General features: G+C 41.9%; 1 protein-coding gene across 25 annotated transcripts in view; it reads left to right on the forward strand.

Annotated features, from left to right (window-relative positions):
• TPM1 (tropomyosin 1 (alpha)) overlaps nt 1-21,798 on the forward strand; it is a 27,646-nt gene extending 5,848 nt beyond the window's left edge. For 3 of the 25 annotated variants that reach the window (XM_008583575.1, XM_008583576.1, XM_008583596.1), the window contains 7 exons: nt 7,667-7,800; nt 9,904-10,021; nt 11,288-11,358; nt 12,137-12,212; nt 12,659-12,721; nt 13,023-13,092; nt 20,947-21,798. In XM_008583575.1, coding sequence (XP_008581797.1) covers nt 7,667-7,800; nt 9,904-10,021; nt 11,288-11,358; nt 12,137-12,212; nt 12,659-12,721; nt 13,023-13,092; nt 20,947-21,029 — 615 coding nt within the window. In that variant the 3' untranslated portion in view covers nt 21,030-21,798. Of the gene's footprint in view, nt 1-25; nt 197-7,666; nt 7,801-9,903; nt 10,022-11,287; nt 11,359-11,614; nt 11,691-12,136; nt 12,213-12,658; nt 12,722-13,022; nt 13,093-14,516; nt 14,600-16,057; nt 16,256-19,752; nt 20,495-20,946 lie in introns of those variants that run through there. The other 22 variants (XM_008583580.1, XM_008583581.1, XM_008583572.1 and 19 more) reach the window with 18 other exon arrangements.
• Nucleotides 21,799-24,965: the final 3,167 nt, after the last annotated feature.

Genomic DNA, 24,965 nt, shown 5'->3' on the forward strand with positions numbered 1-24,965 from the left:
TGCAGCAGCCGGCCTCTCCCACCGCAGCCAGCCCGCCTGCCCGCTGCCGCCGCTCGCCCGCGCGATGGCGGGGAGCAGCTCTTTGGAGGCGGTGCGGAGGAAGATCCGCAGCCTGCAGGAGCAGGCGGACGCCGCGGAGGAGCGCGCGGGCAGCCTGCAGCAAGAGCTGGACCACGAGAGGAAGCTGAGGGAGACCGTAAGGGACCCACCCATCACCCCGCGATACCCCAGAGGCGCTTCCTTCCCAGTCTCCCCCACGGCGCCCCGCGGGGCCCTCCGGGAGCCCACCGATCCCCTCCCCCACGCCTCCGGGACGCACCTGGCGCACCTGGGCCAGCTGGCGCCCGGCTCTGGGGAGGGGCGCTGCCGGTTCTTCCTCAGCCCTGCTCTAAAGTAAAACATCTGAGAGAAGCAGGAGTGGTGTTGAGAAGGTTCTGGAAGCAGCACTTTCCCAAGAAGGGGTTCCATTTCTGGGGTGGTGGCGTTCGATCCTGGGGACGTGCACTTTGCCGCTGGCGATATTTATTCTGAGAACCGGGAGGGAGGAGGTCCTTCCTTTGGAGATCCGTTTCTTTGGGAAGGGGCGTTGACAGGCGAGGTGTGCGCAGCACTGCCTTCGGGTCTTGGGGGTGCTAAGCCTGCTGTCCCCGTTGACCCTGTGGTTTCCTGGAGGCCTGTTTCTCTGCGGCGGTTGAGACACTAACAGCCCCGGGTTCTGATGGAGAGCTCATTTACAGAGTATGCAGCCTTTTACCCTTCCCTTCCTTAACCATTCCTCCTCTCCAGTTTTTATGCTGACAGATATTCTTTTGTTACTGAGTCTTGAAAAAAGTTGGCTGAATGTCAGCGGTTATTGGGTGTATTCTCTCGCCGGCTTCCCCTCCCCCTTGTTGAATGTAATACCTGGCTTCCTTCCTTTTTCCTAAGGCAAATATGTCTAGCAAACAGGAACAGGATTTCAGAGGTGGTTTAGGTATTTGTTGATTTCGAGTGTGTGTGTGTGTTTTAAATCAAGATACTCAAACACCTTGGGAATTTTGACAAGCAATATCATGATGTCCAGCTCTGCTTTATATGCAGGGCTATTCTGAGTTGAGTAAATGGTTCTTAAAGTGTTTGTCATGGTTGTATGGCTGGCCAGACTTCAAGACCTGTTTTCAAGACGGAGAAGCAAGTGGGTCGTCTTCAGAGGAAGGCCTAACTGGGGGAAGTTTCAGATAAATAGACTGGAATAAGAAATTAATAGGCAAAAGTTAATTTTCAGTAGTGTTTGCTTTAGAGGACAAGTCAGCAAAAGTCCGTTGGATGTGTCTGCACTCGGCTGGGTGATAAATTAGTTCCCACTCCCTCTCTGGCTAGCAACTGTCCTTCACCCATTAGAACGAATAGAACCTGATGGATAAGAACAAGAACTCTGGACCCAGACTGCCAGGATTTGAATCCTGGTACCCCCACTAGCTGTGGGCAAGTTACTTAACTTCTGAGTGCCTGGGTTCCCTAAGTGTAAAATGTGGGTAGCAGTAGCGCCTACCTGTTGGTTAAAGGAATAATATGAAAAGAAACTACAGAGGTGTTTGGCATAACACGGTAAGTGCTGTGTGTCAGCTGTTGTTAAAACAGCACAGCACTGGCATCACCCAGTGCCTGTTCACCTGCAGCTCACCACCTTAAAAATGGCATGCTCATTTCACTACATCATAAAACACCCCATTTAATGCTTTTAATCAAATGTGTGTGAATATATACACATATTCACACTTGAATAGAGAGGAAGTGGGCAGATGGAAGGAATGTTTGGTGGATTGAAGTATATTAGTGCTGGAAGGCAGAAAACTCCCCTCGCCCTGCCTAAGAGGGAACGTGTGATCCTATGCAGGAGAGCCTTGGGTTGACTCCTGGCTTGTGACTGATGTTAGACACAAAAGACAGATTTTATGAAGGGCACATTATTACTTTTATACTCCCCTTCTGTTTTGTGTATTGTTTCTGATAACAGTACTCTTCCTGTGCCAGTTGGCTAAAGACAATGCTTTCATTCTTTTTAAGGCTTTATGTTTAAGTGGTTTAGTTTCAAATTTTTTAAGGTAATTTTTGAAAATAGTCTATTTAGGTGATGGGTCACAGAACCTTATGAGATAAGGTTCTTGAGGACTATGTCAGACCATTGCAGAGAGAATATCAGGTTGAGAGTTCTTCCTAATTTCTGAGACTGGAACTTAAACCTAGCTAATTTAGGTAGTTATTAGACATAGCTTTGGCTGTGAGTTAGGCTAGCAGTAACAGCTTCTCTTTGCAGCAAAGATAAAGGTTTAATGACAAAGCTATAATAAGTCACTGCAAAAAGTATTTGACTAGAGAGTTGGCCTAAATTCAAATACTAAATTCAAATACATAAAAGGTTCAGAGAGGCCATAGTTAATTGGCCCTATTAAACCAGCACTTACCTTGGAAAAAGCAGCCATCCCTTATTTCCTCCTTTTTTGTTTTTCCAAAGTGTGTGGGCCCTTCAAAATGTTGGAATGAGGCTTCTTTGCTTGTTGTAATGCTTGACTCTAGGTCTTGTGACCTGCTAGGGTTTTGTTTGTTTAAAAAGGAAAAAGAGGAGCTGATCCTTTCTTTCATTCTGGGTAGTATCCAGCAAACAAGGAGATTTACACTTGCAGCCAGTAGGTTCTTAATTGGTAACTTTACTAAATATGGGAAGTAACCAATTTACAAAAATTCCAACCCCTTTGCCTCTTTGGAGTTGGTAAATATTTCTGGAACAGGCAAACTGAGAGTGCATTTTCATGTTTGCATTGGCACTCCCAGAGTGGCTGTAACTGGAATGTATACTCTCCATTTCCACTTTCATATATAGGCAGGGATACTACAATGCCTTGTTCATGTCTGTTCTCTCTCATTATACAAATATGGCCCATAAATTATGGGCTTTGGCATAGATAAAGGAGGTTGTGTTTATCTGTTATCCATGGGAGTGCCCGTTAATGTCATCAGTGAGTTTTTTTTCCTTTTCCTTACCATATAAGGGCAGAAGTTTAGTTTGGCAGTAGCCACTTGGTCTTAACACAGCAAGTTGGGTGAAACCTTCTCTGTATAACTACAGTTTGCATGAAATAAAAAGATTTGACCTTTGATCATCCCATTCTCCACTCTGGTTCAGTCAAGACTTTGAAAACATATTCCAGAGGATTGATTTTTAGGATATAATATGAGGGTACTTCAGAAAGTTCATGGAGAGATTTGTATTATCTTTCAATTCTATTTTTCCACAAACTTTTTGAAGTACTCTGGTATTCTCCTACCAGTATTTCTTCTTAATAGCCTTACTGTTTTTTTTTTTTTTTTAAAGTAAAAGTCATTGCTATTTCTAATTTTTTGTTGTTGTATTGGCTAAAACATCTGGATTTCATGAATATCTAGGCCTCGTAAAAGTTTTTTGGTTTTCGGGGTTTTTTTCCCAAATTTTATTCGGAGTGAAATTTTGCTATATTGAGATGGACATGCACTTAATTCCTGTATGGTGCCTTGTTAGGGGTGGGGGATGGTGCGCCTGCCCTTATTTTCTGTATAGGTAGCCAGTACCTTGTTTGGGGAGTGGGTAAGAGCAGTGTGCATGCCTTTGATTTCTGTATAGGTAGCTAGTACCTTGGGGAGGGCCAGTGTAATTCTCAGGCATCTTACAAGTGCAGAGCACTAGGTGGTTATTTAACAACAGATCTACAGGGAGACATTGGTAGCCTTTACTAATGCAGCAGTGACAGCAGTCTCTTTTCTGAATAGCTCATTACATGTTGGGACACAATAGCACTTTTGAGATAAAAGAAACTAGCATCCCAAACTGAAAGACTTAGCTGGCAGTATCAACACATGGGCTGTTGTTAGAAGAAAGTTAACTCAATACCCTAAGGGTGATTTAGAAGCCTGGAAATAATTTGCATCTGGGGTCTTGACCCTCCCCAAATGCCTTGTTATTTACATCTAGGTAAATCTTAAAACATACCAGAAATAAAAGCTAGTGAAGGTCAGAGGTGTGGAACCTTTTGAACATAGAGCATAATACATCAAAAAAAATAAAAAGAGATGGAAAGAAGTGCCCTTGGTAATGTTTCTTGAATTCTAAAGACCCAAACAAAATTTTGATTAGACCAGTAGACAGGGCTTGCAGAACCAGTCAGAGTCCAGGGTCTTCCCAGGGGACGTTTTACATAAAGATAGATGTACCCAGACACTACCCTCAAGTCCTGGCTTTAACCTACAGGCACCTCTGCCTGTCCTGCTCTGAATCTCTGGGGCAGTAGGCATTGGCTTCTGGGCCACAGAGCAAGTGTTCTATGGCCTTATGTGAGCAGAGCAAGTGTTCTGTGTCCTTATGTTAGCTACCTATTACCCATTAGTGTTATTTTACAAAGTTTTCCATTTTATACCTTGAGTTATTTCAAAAAGGATTGCGATGACTTGTCTAGTGGATGATTTTCATTACAGTGACTATTCTAGTCCTGGTAAGGTCTGTCCCTGAAGGCCGTTCTGGGGGAGTTGAATTGGGGGAGGGGGGGCAGTGGTGGAGAAACTCTCACTTTGATGTCAGAAGAGAGAAAGACTCCAGGGGTGAGACTCACCCATTTCCAAGGCTTCTCTGATGTTCCAGGAGGCCAGGAGGAGATGAGCCAGCACATAAGGAGCCAGGGGACTTGGATTTTAGTCCTGTCTCCCACGGGTAGCTGTGTGGCCTAAGCATAGTTCAGCACTCTGAGTCAAAGATCCCTCCCTTCTCTTCTTTTTCGCAAAGAACTAGATGAGTGGCTCCCACTGGATTTGCCAAGTGCTTTAGGGGGTGATAGAGGGTGGAAGGTTAGAAGGGGTTGCTTATTTATAGCGCAGATTCCTGCCCTCCCCCTCTGACCTCCTAAATTGGAATCTCTAGGGATAGGGCCTAGAAGTTTGTATTTTTAATACACATCTCCTAGTTGATTCTGACATCCAGCCAGTTGAGGGAACTGCTGACCTGGATGATGCCTAGGGTCTCTTACAGCTAAAAAATTGAGACACCATTTTGCACACTTGCAGCGGCTCCTCAGGCCAACCACTAGCAGATCTTCTCTCTGTGCAGCAGGCCTGCCTATGTGTCACACACTGACTCATAAGAACAGATCTTCATTCTCAATCATTGCTTGGGCACCCTGTATAAGGCCCTGTTGGCTGGTATCCCTGTAGGACATAACCCTTCATATCATAAAAAATGCTCCTGGCGGAGAAGCTTAAGTGATGTTTATTCTGCTGAACACAGTGTCAAGAGCTAAGAGAAAGGATGGTCAGCAGTTGGGGGAGCAATAAGGAGGTAGATACAGATTAATTGGTGGGGACCTTGTGTGCAGGTAGGGAGAGCTTGTGAGCAGAAGCTGGAATGAACATAAGGTGGTAGTTCCTTCCTCTCTAGTGCTTCAGCTGTGTGGGGAGCTGGGGACATAGACCTGACTGTCACCTAGAAGGCTCTTTCCCCAGAGCATAAACAATCTTTCTGTAAGTACAGAGTCCTCTAGGTTTGGGCCCAGATCTAAAGTAGAGCAGAGAACTTAGAACTTGGTGGCTACAAAAATTTTTTTTTTAAATCTTATTTACATTTCTGATAGGTCACAGCTCTGGTAGCAAGGTATTTGCATTCATATTAAAAATAATAATAATAGAAAAAAGGGGGAGAAGAAAAGAAAAATACTTTTGTGTACATGATCTAGACACTCCAGAGTTTTTTGGGTTTTCTTGTTTGTGGCTGGCTGGTATAGGGATCTGAACCCTTGATCTCAGTGTTATATCACAGAATTTTTTGTTGTTGTCGTGGGGATTTTGTGTGATTGGTTGTGTGTGTGTTTTTCTCTTTGTTTTTGTTTCCATTTTCTGAGTTGCTTGCTTGTTTTCTCCCCTGTTCATAAAAGAAATAGAATTTTATTGGAAATGAAAAATACAGAAAAGTGAAAAAATACAGAAAAGTGACCTGAAACAAAATTATACCTTCATGTACATTCTTCCAATTTTTAAAAAAATAGGGCTAATGATTTTTAAAAGATAGTTCCCTGTACTTAAGAAATTTGTTAGGATAACCCTCATCCTTCCTTAAAAGAACAAAAACAAAAAGCCGGTTGTCTGCCAGTCACTCCTAGCTGGGCCCAGTTACTAGCTGTGCACTGATAATGATTTACTTTGTAGCCGGTATAGTTGCAAACTCCTCCCATTCATTTCACATTTGCCCTACTCCCTGCCTCCCTCGACCAATTGCTACATTGTAATTTTTTCTCCCAGTAAAAATCTATTTAAGTGTTTATAGAGCCCTTTACCATGGTTGGAAATACCCTACTCACCTCTCTTTCCCAGACAAAACTTGGCATTTAAAATCTTCCAGATCAGCAAAGAGTTGAATGTTACCATATTCCTTTGATTCAAGGCAGTGAAGGCAGCCTCTAACTACGTGAACATTTCAAACTCTGTGTTCCATGGGTCCGAGAGCTAAGACAGTTGCTTTTGTTTAAATTAGGTTGGTTTCACTCATTTTATTCAGTAGACATTTATTGAGCCCATACTCTGCGCAGAGAACTGTGATTTCTTGGACGTAAGCAGTTTATAGTACAATGAAGAAGACAGGAATATATACAGACAACTAGCATGTATTCCCAAGTATGTATTATAATTTTTAGAAAACTCACAAATGTCCTGAAAACCCCTCCACTGCTTGATGAGTATATATCAAATGGATGAGGAAATTGTACCTGATTAGGAAAGCCCATCTTCCACTTCCATGCACAGTATTTAAACAGCCCTCGCTGCATATGTGTACAGTGGACCATCACAGTCTTGCAAGTGTTCTGAAGCTGGTAGGAACAAATGCCTACATGACAGGAGGTAATCATTACATCTGCCAAAAAAAAAAAAAAAAAAAAATTACTTCAGAGATACATACCAAGTAAAAACAGTATCTGTGTTGCTTTTCCCCTTAGCAATTTTATGCTTTTCTTGAAGCAACCTTGACTCTTAAGAAATTCTAGTAGGCTTATGTTAAAACCATTTGGGAAATTTGTCTTGGCTCTGTTCCAGTGCAGCCAGTTGTTCTAAGGGGGATTACTGAAAGGCGGTGGGGGGGAATTACTGGATTGTGTTGGGTCTCCAAATGGTGTGTATTTTAGAACCACTGAATTTTAAAATATTTTAGTTCCTTCATAAGGCTCCTCGAGAAAGTGGCTAGAGGAAGGGAGCGTTGAGTGAAACTCCTGAGTCTGATTTGTAACTGTACTGCTGTTGTCTTACGTGGCTGAGCCTGGGTAAGCCTTGTCTCTGTTCACACCTCAGGCCCCCAGTGAGTGAGGTGACTGTGATAAAACTCTCCTTTAACAGGCAAATAAAGCCAGGGCATTGAAATCTATGGAAGAAAGGAACCATGTGACAGAGTATTTCCTAATGGTCTACTTGTCCGATGAGGATTGTGCGTATAGGTCCACAAGTATGGACATTCACTGCATAAGTGAGTATATAACCGGATGTGAGAACTCCAGAGTTGACTAGGGCTCGTAGTGCCCTTAAAGGCAGCTCACCACAAGGCCCAGGCTTCAGTTCCAGCCACTTCCTGAAGGTGCTACCCTCCCTTTCTCGCCCACTCTGAAGTCTTTCACTCTCTGTCTAGGCTGAAGCCGATGTAGCTTCTCTGAATAGACGCATCCAGCTGGTTGAGGAAGAGTTGGATCGTGCCCAGGAGCGTCTGGCAACAGCTTTGCAAAAGCTGGAGGAGGCCGAGAAGGCAGCAGATGAGAGTGAGAGGTGAGAACGCCTCATCCAGCCACTTCTCACCACAAGCCCTTCCTCCTGGGGGAATGAACGGAGGGCTTCTCCGATCTTTGAGGTTTAAGAATTCAACAGTCCCTTCGTGAGATCACTTCCTCAGTTGATGCCAGATATAACTTGGTTGGTTTCATTCATTTAGCATTATTGGAAGACTAGAGTGCAAAGGACTGTTCTAAGCACCGGGGTTGCAAAGAAGAAAAAGATTTTGTTCATACGTTCTCAGAGTTCACCGTCCAACGAGGGAGACAGATGTGTAAATGAGCAATTCCAGGGATACATGTTGGTTCTTTCATTCCTACTGACCACAGACCAATTGCGCATTTAAATATATATATACAACTTTATTTTAAAATATACCAAGGAGGCTTAGGCTTAGATAAAGGAACTGTGGGTTATCAGTTGTCATATAGTCTAATAGATAGGTGGAAGAAAAAGCACAGATGAAACAAATATGATTTGCAGAATGTAAATTGTTTTGTACTTGGACTCAATATACAGATAAGAAACATGCATATACATAAATACAGTCAGATGTTTATGTGTTCTGAGCTCACCTCCCCTTTAACCTGGCTCTACCTGACTTATTAGTCCAAGATTCAGCTTTGTTGCGGTAGAAGAAAAACATGGTTCATGTAGTCCTGCACAACCTCATTTATTCTGGAAGGCATTTTCTCTTATGCCCAACTGTTCAAGTTAATATGCTTGCCATGTTGCATAGAAGCACTCCAAGAAAGACTCCATGAGATGAGAGAGTATTCTGCTGCTTGAGGGATGGCATAGTACTGTGGGGCTTGGAACTCTGAAAGTGTATCTGTCTGTGCTGTGCAGGTGAATGCAGTCAGTCTTTTTGTCCATTTCTCCATTTTTGAAGTGAGCCTCTGCTTCCTGCCACCATGTATAAGGAGTGATTTCAGACTTTAGGATTAAAGAAGCTTTTTAGCTAAAGTTTTCAGCTCATATTCACTGCTGCTTAGTGTTTCTTTGCTAACCAAGAGTTCTGGAATTCTTTAAGATGACTTCTCTTACAATGTACATGTAACAGTGGTTTTGTCACTGACTTCTTCCTGAAATGTACTTATTAGTGAACCTTAAAGGTAGTCTGGTAATGTTAGACTTTGGAGTAAAAGGAACTTAGAGATCTTTTACTCCAATCCATTTACAAATGAGAAAACTAGGACTCAGAGACTGATGGGGCCTGCCCAAAGGTTCACAGCGTATTCGTGGCCGAGCCAGAACTAGAACTCAGGTCTCCTCAAATATATTCTAGTGCTTCATCAAAAAATAGTGGTTTACTTAACTGACTGCCTACTAAACATTGGTAAGTGAAACCCATTTTAACATGACTTGTTATTCCTTAAATCTGTAAAATATCATAGGTCAGTTAACATTTTCTGAAATGTAACTAATAATCGGGCCATAGGCCCCTAATATACATATCAGCATAGAAGATGGTATCAGTCTTGTCTCCCAATCATGAAAGGGGTTCATTATAGGCAAAACTTTTAAGTTTTTTTATCTAAAGTATTTGGTTGAACCGTATGAAATTGCCATTTTTATAGGTCTGAAATGGTCAAATATCAGTAGTTTCATGTGGGCCTGTCTAATATTTTTATTTGCAGTTGTTGGAGTAAGAACCTTCTTTGTAGAAAAAGATACATGAAGATAAATTTGCTTTTGTTCTAGCTTTGGTCCATTTTAAAGCTGAGGCTTCCCATAGAAAAAGGAAGAAATCCCATTATGTATTTAACAAGTAAAGCATGTTGGCTTTTCCTGTTTCCATGCCTCCAAGATTCAAACAGGATCCTGACATGGTACCTTTCATTTAACATTAGATGCCTGGACAGTTTCAACCAGTACCCAAAGTATGAGATTTCATTCACAGTGAACAGAGAGCAATGTGTGTCTTTTTTTCTGTCATTAGCTCTGGAAAGTCTTGCTTCATGGGTTGGAAAAATAAAAGTAGCTCTGTGCTCTATTTCGGTCTGCCATTTACACTAAGCCTTGCAGACCACAGCAGTGCAGTGTAGTTTGGGAGGTCACCTCTAAATCTCGGGTTTTCCTGCTTGTCTTTCTTTTCAGAGGCATGAAAGTCATTGAAAGTCGAGCCCAAAAGGATGAAGAAAAAATGGAAATTCAGGAGATCCAACTGAAAGAGGCCAAGCACATTGCTGAAGATGCCGACCGCAAGTATGAAGAGGTCAGATCCTGGGGCCCAAAGCCTTAGGGACTCCCAGCAGTGGCCTTCAGGGAGCGAGGAAGCAGTATGCAGCCTTGATTCCTAAGTGAAGCCGTCTGCTTCCTTGGCAGGGATGCGTGATTTTGAGAGTAAAGTTCTTATGTCTCCAGAAAACAGTTCTTGTTTTGATCCTGCTAGGAGGTCCCAGGCTTTATCATGAAGCCAAGCAATAGCACTGGGAAGAAGGAACAAACACCACCACCTCCTTCCCCACCAGCCAAAGACCAGGACAAAACATCTTTGGCCAAGAGAAGGGAGAGTTGAGTTAGGCCTCTTGTGTGTTGCAAAAGGAGGATCTCGGGCTGTCATGCTATAAGCAGTTCCTCCTGGTGTGATTCACCTAGCATGTCCAGTTCAGGCTGCTTACAGACCACAGGCTATGCAGTTGCTCAGTAGATTCATGCAGGCCTTTCTCCACAAGGGTGGTAGAAACCAGTTATCAACACAGGTTTACAAGTGAGTCAGCTCCTGGTTATGTCCCCATGAAAACAGCCTTCTGTGATAACAGAGTCAACGTGACTATTAAGGTTCTAGGTTTTTTTTCTTATTGAATCCCATCATGACCATCCTAAAATGGCATTGACCCTTTATTATCATCATCATCATCATCATCATCATCATCATCCTCTCCATCTCCATCTCACACTGTGTCTGCTAATTTGGAACTGCTCTCAAAAAAATCCCTTCTCTCAACTTCTTTCTTCCATTGAATACAGATTTGACTTTGTTAGTCATCTCACCAATTTAGCTCACATGTTAGCTTCTCTTGCATTCTTAACTTTCTCCACAAAAAGGAGGTTGATATATAGAGCTCTAAATTGATGGAGTTATTAGGTTTATTTTCAGTGCTTTCTTGACAGCCCCCCACCCCTTTTCAGTGTAAATACATCATGTCTCATCCTACTGCTATTTCGAGATTGTGAATTTCTCCCTCCTTCTCCACACTTTGGTCTGGCTGCTATGTAATTATACAGACTTCGCCTGCCTCAGACTTCAAATTGAGACTGCCTGGTCATAACTAACCATTCTGGGTCTTTGTGAGCAGAAGCCTCTGGTCTCCTCTCTATTGGTATTCCTGATGGAGTTGCTTCTCTCCAGTCTACTGGAAAGAGGATCATACTGTTTTTAGACAAGAACCCTTAGGTGTTGATGGAATCCAATCCCCACACCCCTACACAAAGCTTACATGCCCCACGGTATGTGTGTACTATGTTCGTCCTGTTGCAGGTGGCCCGTAAGCTGGTCATCATTGAGAGTGACCTGGAACGTGCAGAGGAGCGGGCTGAACTCTCAGAAGGGTAAGCGGGCCCAGTGCCAGGAGGCCACGTGTGGGGTGCTACAGAGCAGTGACTTAACAGCATGACCTTCTGGCAGCTACACATTTACCTGTTTCAGCTCCGGGCTCCTTTTATGCTCATTTCATGTGAATGAGCCACGTGTATGGAACACAGAGGACTCGTGGGGTGTCTATGTATGAATGCGTATATCACTGCATGCCTTACCTGCACACTGATTTTGTGAATGGCCTTGTGCATTTCCTGTGTCCACTAACAGCCAAGTTCGACAGCTGGAAGAACAATTAAGAATAATGGATCAGACCTTGAAAGCATTAATGGCTGCAGAGGATAAGGTACTGATGGCTCATGTGTGGTTTTTAGGTTTAACTGCAACCCAGACGTTTTTCAGCTTCCAGTGCCTACTCGTTAGTTTGGTATAGCGACTGCACCTTCACTACACCCTCTGCTATTTATATCTTGCTTTAAGTGCTTTCTCTTGGTCCTTTATGCTCCTTTGTTTTTTCCTTCATAAATGCTCTTTAGGGCAGCCAAAAAAGAAGCCAAATTATCACTCTTCAACACTGTTGGATTTTGTCACCCTGCCTTTCTGCTGTTGCAAGGTTGGGGGGGCAGTGTCTTTGGCAAAATTGCACATTTTTAGTACCTGATGATTTGGCTACTTTAAGGCAGTCCTTCATCTCTAGTGCTCAGTTTTCATTTTTTCCCACCCCTCTCCTTTTTCTCTTCTCCTTCCTCTGGCTTGTCTCCCACCCTTTCTGCCTCTGATCGAAAACATTAGCAAATGTGCCGAGCTTGAAGAAGAATTGAAAACTGTGACGAACAACTTGAAGTCATTGGAGGCTCAGGCTGAGAAGGTAGGCCAGGAGCATGGTGTCGGGGGAAAAGCATTTTAAGAGCTGCTCAAAAGAGGCCCACTTTTTCTCTTCCAAGGCCCTGCTGATGAAAGCAACAGTACAGTAGGCATTTTAGTAAATAGCAACATTTCAAGGTTATTTTCTGATGTTATTGGATGACAGATTTTTTTTTTTAAATACAGAATGTATTTTATGTTGGGTATGTGAGTCATCAATTTAATTTAAACCAAGTGCCAAATAGATAAGTTATCTTGTTCTTATCCCATGTAAAACAATAGGTAAGAGAGCAGAGAATGTATTATAGTATGCCATTTGATATCAGAGGTTCTGTTACCCTCCTAGAAGATCTTTAACATCTGTTGGCTGGGCTGGTGCATTCTTTGTAGTAGAAGGCATGCGTATGGTGAGCTGCAGCCTGACATCTGGAATGCTCTTTCTAATTACAGTACTCGCAGAAGGAAGACAAATATGAGGAGGAGATCAAGGTCCTTTCTGACAAGCTGAAGGAGGTAATATTATGAGAGTTTTGGGTAAAGCCAACTGGATATTAAATGGATTTGTTTTCATGGAGCTGGTCAGGGCTTTTTCATTTTAAAGTTACGATGATCTAACTCAGGAATATTTAGAGGTAGTCTTGGAGTTAATGTGCTGTGCTGGCTGCTATCTCACAGTAGTGACTGAAACTGACAAGTAGTTTCAGACCCATTTTAAGGGTGATATGCTTGATTTTCGTGCTCTAGTTTTCCCTATATTTGTAGCTACTGGAAATGTAAAACTTCCCAACTTTGACTTAAGTAAAATCATTTACAGGCTGAGACTCGAGCTGAGTTTGCAGAGAGGTCAGTAACTAAATTGGAGAAAAGCATTGATGACTTAGAAGGTAAGATTTCAAGTGTTGTTTTTAATTTAGTCCTACAGTTGAATACTAACCTGGCAAAATGATCTTCCAACCCAAGTGGATCCACCTTGATATACTTCTTTGCTCTTGCACATTCTTCCTATCTGTCCTCTGGGGTTTTCATCTGTGGCTCTTAAACTCTTAGACCTGAGTCTTCTCACAAGGTGACTGGTTAGCGACCAGACAGGGCACTCTTTTTGTAATGGAAAATGCCATCCAGCTTTACTTCATGCTCATCAGAAGTTTTATTTTTTCATTGTGAGTGAGGTCCTTATAAGTGGGAATGACTCTAGAGTATTTTGTATCTTTAGTAATGCCTCATTGTGAGAATGACATGGATTTGTTTTTAAACACAATCCATCTTCTTCCAAGTATAAATTTAATGTAAGGGTTTGGAGTTTAAGTCATTTGACTTTTTAGCAAAATTTTCTATATCCTGAAAGAGGGAGGAAATCAATAGGGCATTGTATTTTGAGATTATACGTAAGCATTTCTCCCCTGAGACATTTAGGTTTTATTTTAGTTACACCCACTCTTATCTCACAGAAATCCTGAATGTTGAGCTTCTGAGGCTTGTGAAAGGTTAGCTGTGGAAAAAAGAAGGAAGAAAAAAGCCATATACATCACAGGCAGAAGGGATTAGAGAAGGGACTAGAAATTGGTGCATATAATAACCAAGATAGTGGAGAAGAGAGAATGACAAATGGTTTCAGGACAATCTGCCAAAGTACAGCAAAACAGGAAGCCTTTGTCTTTACAAAAACTAAATGGCAAGCTTTCCACACCACCACCATAAAAAGTGTGGCTCTCACTTCTCAAACCTTCTGGACCCCTAACAGGCAGCTTAAGTGGGAAGACCACAGGCATAGTTTAAATGACACTAAGAAATCGATATCCCAGTGGTCTACTTTGGTCAGGAAGTCAGTGGTTTGAAGGTGCAACCAGATGAGGATTACAGGCTATAGTCCCAAATTGTTCTTCCAAAACACTGCCCGTGGATATTTTTTTCCATTGTTTATAGCCACAGGTGGCTGACTACTCTGGTATAATGAAAATATAGTTCTGTAAAAGAAAGGTGTTCCATGACGCACCCAGCAGACAGCCTTCTGGGGTTTTGTTTATGATTTAACATGCTTTACTGATATACCTACCATATTTGTTATGATTTTCATATTGAGTCTTTCTCGTTTTACTTTCTAATGGGTTTTGTTCTCTTTGTTTTTGTTTCAATTTATTTAAAAACAAAACGCACGCCTCCTGCATTGGCACCTGCTGCGGCACCCCCCTCCATGCATTGCCCTTTTCTTGCTGCTGTGTCGGGATGGCACCCGCCACCCCCACTCACCCTTCATCTCTTGATCACTCTCCATGTCCTTGCATCTCTGCCTCCCACTTCCTGGTCATAGACGAGCTGTACGCTCAGAAACTGAAGTACAAAGCCATCAGCGAGGAGCTGGACCACGCTCTCAACGATATGACTTCCATGTAAATGTTCATCCACCCCGCCTGCTTGCACCCGTGCCCTCATGCTAGTGTGATCACCTCACTACCGCTCCCTTCTCTGCACCATGGGCTCGTCTTTGCACCCTCTATTTGCTCTCCTTTACATAACCTAGGATAGTCGTTGTTCTTTCACTTTCTACTAATATTAAGGCCAAGTGGACTAAGTCTGTCTATACAAATCATTTTCCTTTCAGAATCCTTTGATTTCATAAACACTGAACTAGATTGTTCCCACCATGCAATGAACTAAAATATAAATGACCTTGAGCACTATACTTTTAAAAAATTAAACTAGACTGAACTAAAGCTAGAAGGCCATGTACTTGTGCAGAAACTTCTCAAGAAATATCAAAAATTGATTTCCTGAGATTCAGTAAAGTACAATATGACCATTTTCATACAAGAAATATAAATTTAAGGAAACTCTAAAGTGTCAGGTTATTAAAGATCTGAGGAAAAGGAAATTGTCATGATTTAATACAGCCTAAAGAAAGGTGCTATAAAAGATCATCTCTTCCTCACTTTTTTAAGAATTCTAGAGTAAATTAAACCTCCTGCTGGGAAACAAAGCCTTTAGTTTTCTATATTTATATGAAAATACCCACAGTAAACATTTACCACAACCGTGTCAAAGAAATGAGAAATAAAACACAAAGTAAGTTTGGGAGTTAGTGGCCCATATTTTACTGTGAGGCAGTAAGAGTTGGAGTAGGTAGTTTTGTTCTCATGAGAAGAACTTAGAGCATACACAAATAATTTACATATTGCTAACCATGCTTAAACATTAAGCTTACTCTGCCTCTTTAAATTCTAACCTGGAATGTTTCACCGAGGGTTCTTCATTCCAATACCACACTGGACTCCACTAAAGCTAGAAATCTCATTTCCAGGCCCCACCTGTCATTCCTTTACCTGTGCAAAATAATGGTAGTTTGAAGAGTGTGGCATGTGCCTGCTGCCTTGGACGTTACAGAACCTCCACGCTTAAAAAACAAAACAAAACAAAAGACCCTTAGAGATGTGACTGCCAGCATGGAAACTAGAGATAATTCCATTTTCTCTTTCCTCATTTGCAAATGAGGAGGTGGATCAGATCATCTATCTCTAAGGTCTTATCCAGTGCTAAAATGTGGTGATTCTATGGGAAAAACTTCTAGCATCAAGTATGATTAAGTATTCTGAAATGTGGGTTTAGCTTAAGATTTGTTTTTGAATTCTGCTCCTTGGTCTTAAAATGGACCCTTATCCAAATGGGGCCTGTGACAGCCGTGGGTACAGACACTGATGGGCAAGGATAAACATCCTCCCAAGGATGCAGCTGGCAGTGGGTTTTGCATGTCTGCCGCATGTCTGTGTTTCAGAGTGCTGCTCTCATCTATCTGGTTTTCTGTTTTCCATTGTGCCACTGTTTTTTCTTTTTCTCCCATCTTTTATCTTCACGCAGATAAATTTCTTTGCTTCACCTCTCCCAAGACTCCTTCATCGAGTTGGATGTCCCATCTCTCTGATATCTGCATTTGTCTGTTCTCCAGCTGACCCTGGTTCTTTCTCTTGGCATCCTGCCTGAGGGCCAGGCACACACTGTGCTTACTATTGTACAGAAGCTCTTCGTTTCAGTGTAAAATAAACACTGTGTAAGCTATTTCTGTTTGCTATTCTTTTTACTTCTTATTTATTGACATTTTAGTTTCAACACTAAATAAAACTACAAATCTGCTTCACACATATGAGGGTTAATTTTTGGCTGCTGCTTTTTTTTTTTTTTTTTGGTTTTGTTTTTTGTCTTCTGGGTTGTTTTTTTCTTTTTTTTTTTTTTTTTCGCTTTTTTTCATTCTGAACATTATACATGAATATCAAGAGTTTCAAAAGCAGTAGTCTCTTGTGGAACTTTAAAAAAATACCCATGCCTGCGTCCCTCTCAGAGTTTTGGTTTCCAAAGGTTAAAGTAAGGCCCAGCATCTGTGCATTTTAGGAATTGTGATGGTTCTGACACGCAGTCTGGGCTGAGGACCTCTGCACAGGAGACATTGCTCTTTGGGAGTCAGAATATCTGGCTTGAGCATTGTCTTCCTCTGCCAGAGGTCGGGTTTGGGATGTGGTGGCCTCTCTGTGTTGATATCTGAATGGCCCTGCTGGGGAGGACATGGCTAACTAATTAAAGGCTTGTGGTGAATGGCTCTATAGCCATCCCACATCGCTAGAATTTACATATTGGGAAAGGTGAAAGAGAACTTGGATTCAAACAACGTAAGTCGTGGTTATTGTTGATCATTCTTTTACAGCACAAAGAAGAGTTCAAGGTCTTTAAGTATATTTATTACTCAGTTAACTTCATTTTGATCATGAAAATGACATTAGGTTTTCTAAATATGATTACTATGTTCAAGTTGTAACTTTTGTGCTTTTAAGGATATTTTATACTCTTTAGAAGGGATTGTACATATATATAATCTTTGTGTTTGATAGCTTTTTTTTTCCATTTGTGGACATTTTTAAAATATAGCCATTAAAGTTGATTCTTTTTTTTTTTTTAATCCAAAAGAAGTAGTTAGTGGAAATTGTTCAGAATATAGTTGTATTTTATTTGGGCTTCAATAGTTCATTCCTTAAATAGCAATTAAGTGATTTTTTAAAAATACATAGTAAAATTAGAACTTTAAAATGATGTGGACTTTAGTTTAATTCCCAATATTTCTCCTTCCTCAACCATCTGGCTATATTTCTCCTGTATTTTAAATATGGGTGATTTTCATCTGTTTTGTGTAGTTTTTGTTAGCCCAAGAGGGCTAATATATCATTATACTCAAATTAATTTGGACCAACTCTAAAAATAGAGTCAGTCACTCTACAAAGCAGAGAGAAAACTCTATTTTTAAAAAGCGCTGTGAATTAAAGTATTTTAGTAATGGTATGGTAGTTTCTTCTTTTTTAATTTAGAATCGGGACAATGTCTTTCCCTTGATAGTACAAAGACTCCTGTAATTTCATGTTTTTCTGTTCCTGAGGCTCCTTGGTCCTGCTTTTGTCCATGATTCCTGTCTTGTTCTTTTTTAAATTCAGAGTAATAGAAGTGTATCCTTCTCTGAGTAATTCTGCTTCCTGCCATAGTCAAACTGACGAGTCTAAAAGTTCCACTGAGCAGATGTTCAGTTAATTCTGGTGGCACATTTTTTTAGAAATCTTTCCAGAGACTTTCACTTTCTATAAATCCACCCCACATGAGGAAATGGGAAACTGTGCATTGGGAAGGCAGGTCTGGAGTAGCCCAAGAAGGTTTGTACACACAACAGGATAAATAGCAAGTTGAGTTTGTCAAGAAGTTGTTGGAACCCAGGCTGCTAGTTTGGAGGGCCAGGCCATAGCTGCAGCTGCTGCAAGAGCCTCAGTTGGACCAAACCAAAAGCATTGCTCAGTCTGGGCACTAGAGGCCTCAGGCCTCTGGGAGTCTCTGTAGAACAGGAGGGGAGAACACTTCTGAGTGTATAAACATATCTGGTTCCTGTCCTTGGGCCACCCAGGCATACTAGCTTCATGGCAGCTAAAGCAGAGCAAGTCCAGAGGAGGCTGTGGTAGGAACCACTGTCATTTAAGATGAATTCACATTAACCATCTGGATTCTCTAGGTTTTCTCCAAAGTTCTCCCATCCCACCTTGGCCAGACATTTGGGCTGAACAGACTGAGACATCATGCCTGCCCCTGGCAACATTTCTCCATGATAATAGTGTGAAAATAGTAATGAGATTTACATTTTGCAACCCTCAAGCATAGGCCACATGCAAGACACTGGGGAGGTGTGGTAAAAAGATGAGACAGAAATGCTCTTTGCCCTCGATGAGCTGATCATCTTGTGGGAAGATAGATGAATAAAGCAAGTCTGAACAAATAGACATTGTGCATTTAAAGCCAACAAAGAAGAATAATTCTGACTGGGAGCTACCTGGAGGAGGTGACATTTGACTGGGTTTTGAATGTTCAGGAAATTTCGATGAACAAAGTTGACAAGGCAGCAGATATTCCAAGCAGAGAACATAAGCATAGCATCTTCCCCATGTCCTACCATTTACAAGAGGAAGTTAAGGTGAGAATTGCTCAGTTTCCCAACAGACCTGAGGGATGCAGATGGCACATTTCCCCAGGGGTAGGATTGTTAGCTTTTCAGGATCATTAAGTAGAATTTCTAGGTCCAGGTTGTCACCATCATTCAAAGCAATCATGCATCCTCCTGGTGGGTACCAGGCTCTTGCTGGTCTTTGGGGTGTCCCCTGGATCATCAGATACACACTGACTGTTGTGGTTTGCTTCCTTGTCATGTGAGCAGGTTGCATGTCAGTGTGTAAAACTTATATCACACTAGCCTTCATGTAGATGTTCAAGGTTTTGCTCATTTCATACACATCCATTAGCACCAAACATGAATGCCATCCTCTTCAAGACGTAAGCAGATCACTTCTAACTCAGAGTTGAGAGAAATGCTTGCTCTTTTGCTGTTTGAGTAGGGTAACACACGCTCTATTAAAGGTGGACAAGAGTTCAGAATTTGTTCCCTGTATAATGGTGATTGGGGGAAGGACAGGGAGGTTAGTTGTGCTTTTAAAAAAATGTTAATGTAGCAGAAGCAGTAGCCCCCACATGGTGTGACTTGAGGGGAAAGCTGCCCTTTGAGCAGAGAGGAAAGGATTCAGGAAGAGGTGAGAAGAAATGGACAGGTGGAGGTCGCACCTAAGATCTCCACCAAGCCCTAGCAAGGGGTGGATGATGTGCTGGGCTCACCTGCAGCCAGGCCTCAGTTTCTGAATCTGTTGCCAGAAACTGCGTATGGCTCAGTTCACAAGGTGGTTTTAGTGAGGTACAAGGGGAACAGTCACCCTCTCACCTCTTACCCTGTTGCTCCCTTTTCCTCCCATTTGCACCAAGAGAAATTCTGGCCCTTCCTAAGTCTGCTAGACCTTTTACCGACCACTTGTCCTGCACAGGACAGATGACCATGGGGTAAAGGTAAACTTTTCAGCAAGTGACCAGTTGCTGTCCTGCCTGAGGTATCTGTGTTCACAGTCTATTAACTGCCTCCCACCAAGTCTGACTAACTTTTCTTCCTTCTGCCTCTTCTTTTCTGCTAACCCGCTTGCTGACCTGTATAGATCAACTCTACCAGCAACTTGAGCAAAACCGCCGTCTAACTAATGAACTAAAGCTTGCCCTGAATGAGGATTAAATTTAAGTGTGAAAAAACTTGGGCTGAATTTTAGGAATGGGGCCCATGTGCAGGAAATCTAAGACTGTCCTGCCTTCAACCACTAAGGTTGAAAACACTTGCTTTCGACAGAAATGCAAATGAAAGGAATGGGCTGAAAGGCTGGCCTTGCCTGTATTTTCCTACATATATCTGGAATAATTAAGTTCTCTTTAATCCCAAAACAGCTTTTGTGGTCAAATACATACATCATGTATATGGACAATATCACAATCAATTTAGCACTCCTCATTGCAGTAGTAGATTCTCTTGTTTTGAACTGATACAAAATGAGGATCATTAAAAAAAAGTTTTCTGTTTCCCACAGACAACCGAGTCCTGCTTTAAGTGTGTGTGTATATTCTATTACATATTCATATTCCTAACTTCTTAATATGTGGTATAGTGTTTGAAATATGACTAAATGTACCTATGCTAGGGCAAAACACTTTTGAAAACAGCAGCTCATATCAAGTTCTGAACGGTATGCTTTATTCAGTCTAACAGTTGTTGGAATCTGGTGAGAATGTCATGCTAATAATAAATAGAGCACTATGAAAATATTGAGACTGTCCTAAGTGTGCATGAAACGTGATAATTTTTTTATGAGTAACAGAAATAAATCATTTAAAAAGTTGTCAGAAAACCTATTTATGTCCTCTTTGTTTTCTGTGAGATTGTGTTACAGCATGACACCCAGACCTTTAACTTCCTGTAACTCAGAAATGTCTGCTGTTCTTCATTTCTTCAGTTTGTTTAACAGAGCAGCAAGGTGTATTTGATTTTTACCTCTCCCTGTTCCCATGGCATACAGTCAGTGAACTGTCACCACACCCCACCTGCATTTTATTCTGAGTGGATTGTTGGTGGAAGGTGCACTTGACTGCTCTGTGAGGATCTGCTGTGCCTGTGGTTCCTTGGGTCAAGGATGTCTTCCCCCTTCCTAGGTCCTTGTGTGGAAATGAGTTATGTCTCACAAGCATGCCGAGGCCTAATCATCTCATCCTGTGTTTGTGATTGATGTTTGCCTGCCTAAATGTATAAACCATCATTGTGTCCAAAGCGCAGCTATTCATGACTTAATTTTCTAATCCCACCACAGAGAAAGTGGCTCATGCCAAAGAAGAAAACCTTAGTATGCATCAGATGCTGGATCAGACTTTACTGGAGTTAAACAACATGTGAAAACCTCCTTAGCTACGACCACATTCTTTCATTTTGTTTTTGTTGTTTTGTTTTGTTTTTAAACACCTGCTTACCATGAAACCTCTTAAATGCATTTTTATTTACTTTTACCACTGTCACAGAAACATCTGCAAAATACCAGCTAGGTCAGGGGATGGGGAAAACACACACAAAATGGCAAGCCGAGGTTAGGGCAGTAATGATTTAAATGTGCCATTTCCCAGGTTGATGTTGCCACACTTTGTAGAGAGTTTAGCAACACAGTATGCTTAGGCAGTGTAGGAATTCTCACTAAAGCAGAAAGATTTCCACTCAAAGTGCCAACGATAGAGTCAATAAGAAGATTAATGTTGGAACCACAATCAGGTGTGGATTGGTGCTACTTTAAACAAAAGGTCCCCCTGTGGTCTTTTGTTCAATATCGTACAATTTAGAATTCCGTCCAACACTAATTTATTTTGTCTTGAGTTTTACTATGAGATGAGACTATGGATTCCATATGCCTGAATTCACTAAAGCCAAGGGTTTGTAAGCCACGCTGCTCTTTTATGACTTCCATTCCTTTCTAATTGGCACACTTGCGGCTCTTTACAACTCTAGGATAGCATTCAATGTGGATTTCCACTCTTTTCAATTGTCCATGTTAAAGTGAAAGATTTAGGCACTACGTACAATTGGTAAAGAAAATTTTTTTAAGAGTTATAATAACTATATGTAAACATTGTAAAATGATATGGAATAAAATGCCCATTGTAGGACATTTTCTAAATTTGCTGGTCTTGTCATTTGTATGTTTTCACTTTATGAGCTTGAGATCACGTGATTGACCTACCTTCCCTCACAAATGGTTTCTTAAGACAATATCCCAAGTCCAGGGGAAAACTGGGTCTCAGGTGTTACACTCTCAGAAACACTAAAGGCAGCATCATTTTGGTCTACTAAAGTTACAACCAAGTAGGAAAGGCCCTTTCCAAAAGTTATTTTCCATTTTATTTATTTATATATATATCTGCACATATATATAGGCCTTTTGCAAAGGTTTTACTGGTTTGGGGATTTTTCCTCAAATGTTGGCTAAGTCTTTAGCAGTGGCATATCCACACAGCAACAAATGTTGAGTTAATGGACCAAATCTGTTGTCCCCCAGGAATGTAATATTTTACTTAAAACTACTGGGCCGAGCCCGTGGCACACTCGGGAGAGTGCAGCGCTGGGAGCGCAGGAGCACTCCCACCCCGGGTTCGGATCCTATATAGGGATGGCCGCTGTGCTCACTGGCTGAGCGCGGTGCGGCCCATCTCAAAAAACAAAAAAACAAACAAACAAAACAAAAAACTACTGCTTTAATGGGTCTTTGTGATTTTCTGCTTTCTTTTTTTTTTTTTTTTTGTCTTTTTGTCTTTTTCCGTGTCCGGCAACGGATCGCAACCCTCAGTGTTGCCCCCGTACCGGACCGGGGACCGGCAACGGGATCGCAACCCTCGGTGCTGCTCCCGCGCCTCGCTCAGCCAGTGAGCGGGAACCGGTCTGTATGTGGGATCCGAACCCTCGGGCGGGAGCGCCGCTGTGCTTCCCAAGCAGCACACTAAGCAGTGCGCCACCGGGCCGGCCCCTGATTTTCTGCTTTCTAACTCATGTGAATTCTAAATTCCAGTACATCTTTGTTTTCTCAGACTTGGAAACTGAAAATATCATTGGTCATTTCCCTAGCTCTTGAAGGCTTTACGCAAACAAAAAATAGATTATAAACAAAATTAGTTGGCTTAAGTTGTGCTGCAGGGAGAAAAAAAGGATGTTCTCACCAAAAGCAAACACAGTAGAATGGGAATAAACGGAAACTCATTTGGATATAGGTATAATATTTTCATTCAAAAGTATGAAATATCTCTCTAACTTTTCTTCCATGCCCCTTAACCAGGCCTCTCCACAGAAAGACAAAGACTGTAAGACAAAGAGCCCAAATAGGAGCCTGGAAGCCTGGCTTCTAGATCACAGTTTTAAAAAGCTGTCCCCTTGCTCAAGGCAGATAAATGACCTGGGTCTCAACCTTCCTACAGTTTCACTACCCCTAGGTTCACCCCTGTCAGGCCTCAGCTAGAAAAAAAAAAAATGCCTCTGCTTCACTCTACTCATGGAAGCCTTGCCTTGTGCTCTCGCACTTCGGGAGACAGATCTGGCTTCAGATCAGAGCTCCACCTTTACTAGCTGCCTAACCTGTCAAGCCCCTAAGTCTGAGTTGCTGCATCTATAAAATGGAGAGGAGATTAGCACCTAGCTAATAGGTTATTATTGTGGGAATCAAATGTATAAACCGTATGAAGTGCATAGCACAGCAATGGGCACCTAGGGTGTGTCCAATGAATGTTAACTGCCACCATCCTAGACTTGCTGCATGTGCTGCAAAAAACGCCACAGGGGGTATTTAATCACCATCTTTATGAAGCTAGGAGAACACTAACTTTGCCCCAATGATTATGATGGTTATTAATAATTATATATAAATATTAATATATATGCTAGAACCTGTACTCACAAGTGTTATTTCATTTAAGCTTCACATCAGTCCTCCTTTTACTAACCAACAGATCTCTAGGTTCTAGGGATCAGGCAAGATCCATTAATTATGAAGCGTCATGCCAATTCCAAGAATGATTACCTGATCTTTCAGATTAATATAAAAGGAAGAACAGCCCTATACCCCATGGCATGTGTCTTGGGTCTGACCCAGTGTGACAACCTCTGAACGTGCCACCCTGTGAGGTCAAGGTAGAGAGATTAAGGACTCTTCAGTATGGAAAGGCCAAGGCTGGAAGCTGATATGGTCACCATTTAGAGAACCTTGAAATGTAGACAGAAAATGAAAGATTCATACTCTAAATTCCATTGCTGAAACTTAGCAGGTCCAGATTTCAGAATGAACAGCTGTAACAGTTGCCCTGTTCAGTGTAAAACATTGTGGAACTCTGTAGAAAAAGAATACAAGTATCTTCAAAAAATACTATAAATTGGGCCGAGCCTGTGGAGCACTCGGGAGAGTGCGGCGCTGGGAGCGCAGCAGCAGCAGCAGCGCTCCCGCCGTGGGTTCAGATCCTATATAGGGATGGCCAGTGCGCTCACTGGCCGAGCGGGGTATGGCCGGTCTCAAAAAGGACAAAAAAAAAAAAAAATACTATAAATTTGTGATGAGAGGTCTACAACCTGTTGTCAAGAGAGAAAAGAAAAGCATTTTGTGGGGCCAGCCCGGTGGCGCACTGCTACAGTGCGCCGCTTAGGAGCGCGGTGGCGCTCCCACCGAGGGTTCAGATCCCACATACAGACCGGTTCCCGCTCACTGGCTGAGCGAGGTGTGGGCGCAACACCGGGGGTTGCGATCCCGTTGCCAGTCCCGGTCTGGTACGGGCGCGACACTGAGGGTTGCGATCCGTTGCCGGACACGAAAAGGGACAAAAAGGGGGAAAAAAAATAAGAAAAGCATTTTATGGATATTCTGAACTTTCTGAGACTGGCATTGAAGAGAACAGTTCCCCTGCGTATTGTCCCTAGAAATGTCGTTGGTTAGCAGAAACAAAATCTGATTTTTGTGTATACTGGTAGGTATCCTCCAGAGTTCAGTATTTTGGGTCTGATTTTTTCTCCAGGAAAAAAATCTTTTTTACTTGAACAAGTATTTGAGTGTGTGTTAACCATTTTTCCAACTTGTCAGCACTATTTATAGAAGTAATTTAAAAAAAAAAAAAAAACCTACAGTCAGATGTACATATAAAAAAAAAAAAAAAAGCTGCTGAATTCTCCAATGAAAACAAAAAGCACTAGGGTGTTTGGGGACCCATCATTTCCAGAACTGGAGACAGGGATTTGGAAAGAAATTAGAAATGTCAGGTAGTGTAAGAAGTGTTCCTTCCATTATATATACTTTTTGACATTGAGGGTTTTCAG

Source organism: Galeopterus variegatus, unplaced genomic scaffold, assembly GCF_000696425.1.
Source record: "Galeopterus variegatus unplaced genomic scaffold, G_variegatus-3.0.2 Scaffold2969, whole genome shotgun sequence".
Lineage (NCBI taxonomy): Eukaryota > Metazoa > Chordata > Mammalia > Dermoptera > Cynocephalidae > Galeopterus > Galeopterus variegatus.